Below are 9,004 nucleotides of genomic sequence, written 5' to 3'. Positions count from 1 at the left end.
CCTAGTTGACTTAGCTATTGGTTATACAAAAACTAATGACTAAGGATTCCTTTAGTAAGGGGCATTCCAAATACACAAGGGTTCAACATGGTAGGGTATGGAAACGGTAGATATATTCTACTTTAACCCTGCAAGTGGATAGGTTGTTCCTTCAAGCCACAAACAGCAATGTTAATGTTGTGCCAAGGTTCACACATAATTTAGGGATTTCTTTTATTGTTAGTAGATTTCATAAAACATTTTGTGTGCAGTTAAGATAGTGCTATTGCAAGCTAGGTTACTTATCTAAGTATATACCATTTTAAAGTTCTTGTTTCTTGTTTATGGTATGCATCAAGTATATTTCAATAATTTCATGCTTGCTTTGAATGAAATTCAAGATTAAAGTTGATAAGTCTCTGTACCTTTTCAGATTGGAAAAGGAAATACTTGATCGTTATCTTGATGTTGTTCTGAAGGGTAACAAAGATGGATTGAAGGTAAGTTGCGACTTTTTTATTTTTCCACTTATAGATGTGTTTGCTCTGCTGATTCCTTAAGATCCATTTTTCTCCAACCTGTAATTTAGTGTGAGAAGAGGTTTGGTTGTTTTATTGTTATTGCTTTTGTTTCAAAAAACTACTGGAGAAAAGGCTGGAGCTGTGAATAAAATTTGGTCAATATGTACCCTGCCTCAAATTACGAGAACTCCCTTTTCATTACTTTGAACCCTAATTGGATCAAAATATCAATTGCCCTATGTTATGTGGCAAGAAAAGTTAAAATATGAATCTTTTATTCAGTCCCTTGCTTTATTAAGCACTTTCCCTTTTGGTTTCTCATCATGTCATTTAAGGATGATGAAAGCTTCTAGTGATTGTCGAATCAGAGGAATACATTGTTTCAAAAAAGTAAGAGAAATGCATATAGAAGTGAATTGGTTGCTACTTCATCAATAGGTGAAAAATCTTGTCCTGGGAACAAAGAAAAGAAAGAAAAGAAGCAAATATTTCTTTTGATATTTTAGTTTAGGACCTATTTGTCTCATTTCAAGTAGCTGACATCAAAGTTAGTGTGGACAATCCTCCATACCTTGTTGGCATTCTTAAACTATCTCTGAAATTCCCAATCTAACCTTACTGTTGATATCAGAAACAACAAACCTGGCTCTTACTACTTGAAAGTGCACGGTAAATGGGAAAGTTACCTTTTAACAACAACTCTTATGTAGAAAACTGCATCAGATCTTAGTATTTATGTGCTTTTAGGTATATGAACTAGTAGTTAGATTTGGTTCAACTTGCATTTGCTATTTAGAGTTGCAAGAAAAAACATACTATAACATTGGAGCAACATCAGATCAAATTTTAAATTTACGAGTTTTTGTATGTTGTCTCTGTTAGAGTTCTTTGTATCAGGAAAAAATGTGTTTTAAGTTCTATGTAGACCTGATCCTTTGGAAGGACAGACTATCGAACTGCAGTCATATATTAAGCCAACTCACTGTTTCCATAAACTTATTATTCTTCCCTTTTCTGGTGATTATCAGAAATTGCGATTAAGAATTGAGGATCCACCGCGTAGAAAGCACATGGTGTACCTTGGAGGTGCTGTACTAGCAGGGATAATGAAGGTTTGTGTCAAACTCTCATTCCTTTTGTCTGTCTATACCTTCTCTAGCTCTTTTGCTTGTGTAAGCCATTGGGAATTTTCTGAATTTCAAACAACCTTCATTAACTCTACACTTGCGATTAAAAAACAGGATTCCAATGATTTTTGGATCGAAAGGGAACATTATCTAGAAGAAGGAGTTGCTTGTCTAAGTAGGTTAGGCCATTAAGGTCTGCGAGACCACACTGAATGTGGGAGATCACTTGTTGAGAAGCAAAAGCACAAAAGAGGCCATGTGATGTAAAAAATATTCAAAGCTCTTAAAACTGCTTCCTCTAATAGATTTGCATTTGATTGGGTTTTGGCCTTGTATAGGTTCTCCAATGCTATATTGGAGGCCTAGCTGTTATAGTGCATTTTGCAATCATGTTTCTTAATAGGTAAGACAAGAAGAAACCCATGCATCCTGTTATCTTTTCCAACAAGATTTGTAACTTTGTTAGCATAAAAGGATGTTTAAATAAAGTAAGGAATACACGTCGTCTGTAAATTTTTTAAAACTATATAATTTCATTCATACTTTGTTGAGAGAGATTGTAATACACATCTATGAATGTCGGCAATTGGCAATTTAATCGGTTACATAATCCATCAAAGGAAATTGTTGTTGTATTTTGTGTATATTTTCTTCTTTAGTGTAATTACTTTGTATTGGGTATTCACTCAATATTATATGGGTATATATGGTCAACGTCTCCTGGATTTTTTCGGAATCCAGAAAATTTTAAAGAGTGCACTAGTGTAGACATTATTGTTGATCTAACCATAGTTGACTGGGGCCACTGAATAAATTTTCATTTTTCAGTTACCTGATCTTTTTATGATGCACAATCAATACCTAATTGTATTACTTGCGTAATAATATAGTAAACTATAATTTCTTGAATTCTGCACGTTTCTCCATCTTACGTAGATAATTTAAATGTTCTTAGTGTTCTTCATTTAGTAAAAGCGTATTCACGCTTACACCCTTACTAGAAGAAATGTTTTTATCTCGTATTTCGTATTGTTTCAATCATATTTTTTAAGAGCAAGGACAATTGACTAGGAGGCTTGATGATGAATAGTTAGAATTAAGATTGTTTTGTTTCAAGGTTCCGACTTCCGACAAAGGATTTGGATTCTATAAAGTGAAGAGATGAGGGCTCTTGGATAACTTAAACTTATTTAAATCTATTAGTATTAATATCCGTAATAATAATAATAATGAATAATTTATTTATTTATTTATTGTTTTTTTTTTTAATAAAATATTCATCTCAATTTAATCTTTATTATGAAATAAAAAACTCATTAATATCAATTAGGAAAGGTAAATTGGCAAGGATATCCAGTCTTATAGTAATAATTACATTATTTTATATCAAAAGTTTTATGAAGGATATGTTCGGGTGTATTTGGAGTTCACATTGGAGAAGAAAGAAGCTGGTACTATTTAAAACACTGAATTAGAAGTGATTTTGCCTTTGCCTCTAAACGTAAGTTTACAAGAAGCTAAAAATTATAGCTATTCTAGCTTTTGCGTTTACATTGGAGAATGCTAATTACAATTGAGAAATTAAGTAATAAAATTATTTTTCTTCTACTAATTTTATTCTTTATTTTCTTCTATAAAAATGATGTAAGTAACCATATAATTTTCACAATAGTTCTTTGTATATGTTCTTTGGTTTCAATTTCTTTTATCGAAATCTTTTAGATTTGTTACAATCACTGCCAAGATAAATATTTTAATTTTTTAATCACTTTTAGTACTCTCTTTCATATTTTGATTTTTATGTTTTTTTATTGTATTTTTTTATTTATATATAAATATTTGTTTATATTTTTTTTGTATTTTGATATTATTTTTTTAGTGTTCTAATATCATATTCTTATTGTATTTTTTATTCATATGACAACTATTGTTGATATAAATTTTTATTTTTATTAATTTTTATGATATTTTTATTATTTTTTGTTTATATAAATTATTTTTTTCTATCCTTTATTGTATTATATTTATGTTGTGTATCTTTTTTTCTATCCTTTATTATACTATATATATTTATGTTGTGTATAAAATTTTTTATTTTTTTATTTAGTTTTATTTGTATGAATTTTGTTTACTTTTTTGTTCATATGATATACGTTGTTAGTTGTAATTATTATATTCTATGTTTGTACATAATTTTTTGTTTTTTTTTCTTGTTTTTATTGTACTTCTTATTGTACTTTATTTTTGTTTTTATTATATACTAATTATAAAAATTTATAGTCTAAAATGATACTAAATTAAAAAATAGTAACGATACTAAAATAATATAGAACATTTTGTTTTTGTTTAACATTATAAAATGTAAAGTACTCCCTTTAGTGTTTTTATGTATTAAAATATATTTTATCAATTTTTAATATTACTTTAATTTAGTAAGTAAATATTAATTTTATTATAAAATAAATTAATAAGATTTATTCAAATATCTAAAATAAAATAATAGGATAATATAAAAAATTATTTAAATTGATATCTCTTTTAGTAACTTTTTCATCTAAAAATGATTTTGAGTAATATAATTTAAACAATATTTATTTTACTATAATCCATTTTGATATAAAAATTACAAAACATAAACCGCATCAACACAAACTTCATTTTCATCAAAATAAAATTTACAAAATCACTTTTATATAAATTCTCATTTGCAAACTATCATACAAACACACACGAAAACTGGTCAAGAAAGTCTATTCATACACACTATGGAAGTCTGAACCTTTTTTGTTACTGGTGAACCCTTGATTACATGCTTATGGAACAAAATCAAATGCCCCTTGTGATATGTCTCTTGAGTGATAATAACCCCTTCAGCCCTTCAAATTAATTATTCATTTGTGATAGGTCTCTTGATTCACAATAACCACTTCTAATTAATTATTCATATATATATGCTTGCTAGAATTAAGTGATGTATTTTTTTTATCTTTTGTTTTTGTTTTCTATAAGCTATTCAAAATATTAGTTAGTTAAAATCTTTTAAAAAAGAAAAGAAACATTATAACTTTTGAGTCTACTGGGAAAATGATGATGTAATAGGAAGGGAAAAACTAATGAAGCAAAAATATTAGGTTATCAAATGTGGGATACCAACCACACCAAACACAGAGACCTATTATTTTATTTTTTTTGCATGCTTCGCCTCCTTTAATTTGTCTTGGTTCCTTGTGTCCTTGGTCTCTTTTACTAGTGGCCTACCCTCACCCGTATTTGTTATAAAAAAAGAGGGGAAAAAAATTACTAAAATCATATTCAATCTTAAAAACATTAAAACAAGTACCATCTTCCCTTATTAGCTTGCACCGTTGCATATAAACAACTACCTCTCACCTTCACATTATATTTATTTTCTGCCATTGCTGTGTTCTCAAACAACACCTTATTACTTTCTCTCTCTCTCTCTCTTTCTCTCTATAGCTCCCCAAGAGGCTCATCATAAAGAGTTAAAGACATAAATCATATTTGTGTGAGGCACACCTTCAGCTTCAGGTATGAAAAAACACACGACTTATGCATTATAGTCACACAAATACCATTGCTTTTATGAAAGGTGGTTATGAAGATATCTTCCTGTGAGAATGTTATTATGAACCGTTCCATAGCTTAGTCAAACTTGTTGGGTCAAACATATCAAACTATCGAAAGATGTGTTCATAAAACAATGTGTTCTTTCTTATATTTATTTAAAATTTCGTTTATGTATATCTAGAAAAACAGCAAGAACTGCGTAGAATCTTAACATAATTTTTTGTTTTAATATCTGACAGAGGATTATTTATTATATTGAGATGGCAATGACGAATGGAAACAGCGGCGGTTTCAAAGTAAGCGTGAAGCTAACAAGTGAACCAAGTCTAGTTGCTCCAGCAGAAGAAACAAAGAAAGGAATGTATTTTCTATCTAACCTTGACCAGAACATTGCGGTGATCGTGAGAACCGTATACTGCTTCAAAAGCGCGGAGAGGGGGAACGAGAAGGCGGCGGTTGTGATGAAGAACGCGTTGAAGAAGGTGCTTGTACAGTATTACCCTCTTGCTGGGAGGCTGAGCATAAGTTCAGAGGGGAAGCTTATAGTGGACTGCACTGGTGAGGGTGCACTGTATGTGGAAGCTGAAGCAAACTGTGAAATGGAAGAGATTGGTGATATCACAAAGCCAGACCCTGCCACTCTTGGTATGTTGGTTTATAACATACCTGATGCAAAGCACATACTTCAGATGCCTCCTTTGGTTGCCCAGGTTTAAATGAGAGTCGTTAAATAAAAATTTAGTTAAATCAGTTAAATTATTTAACGTCTCTCAACTATCATATAAAGTTGGCTATACTTAAATTTTCACCTTTATTTATTTATGCAACTTGAAAAAAAGTTTTAGAACAATGGTTGAGATATCTCTCTACTTATTCCAGGTGACTAAGTTCAAGTGTGGAGGATTTTCGGTTGGATTGTGCATGAACCACTGCATGTTTGATGGAATAGGAGCCATGGAGTTTGTGAACTCATGGGGAGAAGTAGCAAGAGAGCTTCCACTCTCAATTCCTCCATTCCTAGACAGAAGCATTCTGAAGGCAAGGGAGCCACCAAAGATAGAGTTTATTCACAAAGAATTCGCTGACATAGAAGACAAGTCAAGCACCAACACCTTGTATGAAGATGACATGGTTTATAGGTCCTTCTGCTTTGACCCTGAGAAGCTCAAGAGCCTCAAGGCTAAGGCAATGGAAGATGGGGTTCTTGATTCTTGCACCACTTTTGAAGTGCTCTCTGCGTTTGTCTGGATTGCAAGAACCAAGGCTCTCAAGATGTTGCCGAACCAAGAGACTAAGCTTCTCTTTGCTGTTGATGGCAGGGCCAAGTTTAATCCTCCTCTTCCCAAAGGATATTTTGGAAATGGAATTGTGCTCACAAATTCTGTCTGCCAAGCAGGTATATATAATATAACGATTCAAATTTTAGATTAATACCCTAAATTAGTTTATGTTAAATTTTGGTAAAAACTTAATCAAACAAATCTTTATTGTTATTTAATATGACGTGAGAATTGATTTATCTATTGATTTTTTTATGATTATTTTAATCCCTAATTTTTATCCACTTAGTCTTTAAACTTACATAGTATGAGACAAATCCGTCCTTCTCTTTAGATGTATCTAGTACTCTACCACCTTTTTCATTAAAATTGTCTTGTCATCCTTAAAAGAAAAATTCGGAGCCTACTTTTAAAAGTCAAAGGGAACAGTTAGGTCCCAATAATGTTAAGAAGCAGAAAGACCAAAACAACTAAAGAAGCTGTAAATCTTAGAAATACAAAGTGAAAGAAGCCATTTATCCCAAATAAAAATAGCATGGATTGTATGAATGAATGTGAAGATGGTTACAGTCTTACAGAGATGGTGGTGTGAGTAAGTTCTAATCTCTAAAATTAACCTTACAATTTCATAGAATTGTCGAGATTTATGTGCATCCATGGTTAGAGAAGTTTAAACTATTGAAGATAAAGAGACAAAATACAATTGAAAAAAAATAGGTTTGGATAAAGTTGAAGAATCTAGATATGATTCCAAAATTTATATCTTCCACTGTGTTAAGGTTATGTTGTTGAATTTTTGTTGAGACTTTAAATGATAGATTTGGAGTAAGATTTTATGAAAGACTTTTTGGAGGAGGCTGTCAGAAATATTATTATTTTGAATGAGACAATCTAATTCTTTATTAGTTTTGAAAAGTACAAATTACTCCATGTTTTTGTTTTTTTTTTTGTTTTTTTTTAATTTCTTGTTTACAAATGAATAAGAATTATCCCCTTTTAACTTAGGTAGGGTGTCGGTGTACTTAACACACATGTGATGGAATTAAGATGATATACTTAATAGACATGTGATGGAATTAAGATTCAAATATGATAGAATCTTTTATGATTAAGAGGTGTCTAACAAAAGTCTCTCTCCATATATAAATTTGGAGGTCCACTCGTTAAATATAAAAAATTGCAGATTAGTGACCACTCAAAAATAGATTAGAGATGTATTGAGATTTTACTTTATATACAAAAATAAAAAAATATATTCCTAATAACTTGAGTTTCAAAATCATTATGAAAATGGAAATAAGCCAATAACATAAAAAAAATTAACCCAAAAAAAAAAAACTGTATGTGTGAAACAGGTGAACTTACAGAAAAGCCCTTCTCATATGCTGTGAGTCTAATTCAAAATGCAATAAAGATGGTGACAGACAGTTACATGAGATCAGCAATAGATTATTTTGAAGTGACAAGGGCAAGGCCATCACTGGCATGCACCCTTTTGATCACAACATGGTCAAGGTTGTCATTTCACACCACTGATTTTGGTTGGGGTGAGCCTGTTCTCTCAGGCCCAGTTTCATTGCCTGAGAAGGAAGTCATCTTGTTCCTCTCTCATGGCATTGAGAGGAGAAACATCAATGTCCTTCTTGGTTTGCCTGCTCCTGTCATGAAGATCTTCCAAGACTTGATGCAGATTTAAATGTTCATCTATCTTATATTATGTTACATATCATTCTGTTCTGATGCTTATTTGTTCCCTATAATTAGTAATATCATTATTGTGTCATTATTTGTTTTAAGGGCTGTTTTATAGTAATTGAATGAAGCCTTCCTTATATTTGTATTTGTTGCTGAAATTAATTAATAAATGCTACAAATTCCTTAAATATAGTTAAAGGACAACACGGTTCATCATTAAAACGTTTTTTTATTAAGGAGTGCTATATTAAATCAATCTTAATTTTTTATTATTATATTTATATTAATAACTCAGATTTAGAGTTTAGAATTTAAAATTTAAAATTTAGATTTTAGACTTTAAAATTTAAAATTTAGTGTTTAGGATTTAAACTTTTGAGTTAAAAAGACACTGCACCCTTTATTTTCTCCCAAGTGCATTAATATTCACTCGTAAACTCTCTTAGAATAAAATTAATTTATTTTTTTATTTTTTCTTATCTTTATTAATTAACTTTACAAAGTATTAGATAATAAAAAAATAGATGATTAGTATTTTTTTTATATTTTAACTTATATTTGAGTATAATTTTTTTTTACCAAAAGTGTTGATACTTTAGTATTCTCCAGGTAATAATGCTCTGCTTTATTAGATAATCTAAATTAGGTTTTTCATTTTTATTCCTTTTTTGGTAGAGGTATGTAATCTAAATTATTCTAACCTTTAAAATATAGAACCGATGCGAAAATGCAATCCGCCAGAATCCTCTAAAATATAATTCTAACTCTTTTTCTTTTTAATATATTTCTCCTCTCATTATTTAAATTGTCTTGA

General features: G+C 30.2%; 2 protein-coding genes across 2 annotated transcripts in view; both read left to right on the top strand.

The window, feature by feature from the left end:
- Positions 1-2,262, top strand: part of LOC107494770 (actin-related protein 2) — a gene marked incomplete at its 5' end in the record, with an annotated part of 12,936 nt that extends 10,674 nt beyond the window's left edge. Inside the window, 3 exon segments of the mRNA XM_016115804.3 lie at positions 413-479; positions 1,529-1,612; positions 1,742-2,262. Coding sequence (XP_015971290.1) covers positions 413-479; positions 1,529-1,612; positions 1,742-1,819 — 229 coding nt within the window. The 3' untranslated portion in view covers positions 1,820-2,262.
- Positions 2,263-4,979: 2,717 nt separating this feature from the next.
- On the top strand, positions 4,980-8,378 carry LOC107494769 (omega-hydroxypalmitate O-feruloyl transferase). The gene is made up of 4 exons (XM_016115802.3): positions 4,980-5,176; positions 5,455-5,925; positions 6,095-6,611; positions 7,851-8,378. The coding sequence occupies exons 2-4, from the start codon at positions 5,476-5,478 to the stop codon at positions 8,189-8,191; spliced, it is 1,308 nt and encodes a 435-aa protein (XP_015971288.1). The 5' UTR covers positions 4,980-5,176; positions 5,455-5,475; the 3' UTR covers positions 8,192-8,378.
- Positions 8,379-9,004: the final 626 nt, after the last annotated feature.

This window comes from Arachis duranensis, chromosome 6 (assembly GCF_000817695.3).
Source record: "Arachis duranensis cultivar V14167 chromosome 6, aradu.V14167.gnm2.J7QH, whole genome shotgun sequence".
Lineage (NCBI taxonomy): Eukaryota > Viridiplantae > Streptophyta > Magnoliopsida > Fabales > Fabaceae > Arachis > Arachis duranensis.
Note: the sequence above shows the minus strand (reverse complement) of the source record. Positions and strands in the feature narration are given on the sequence as shown.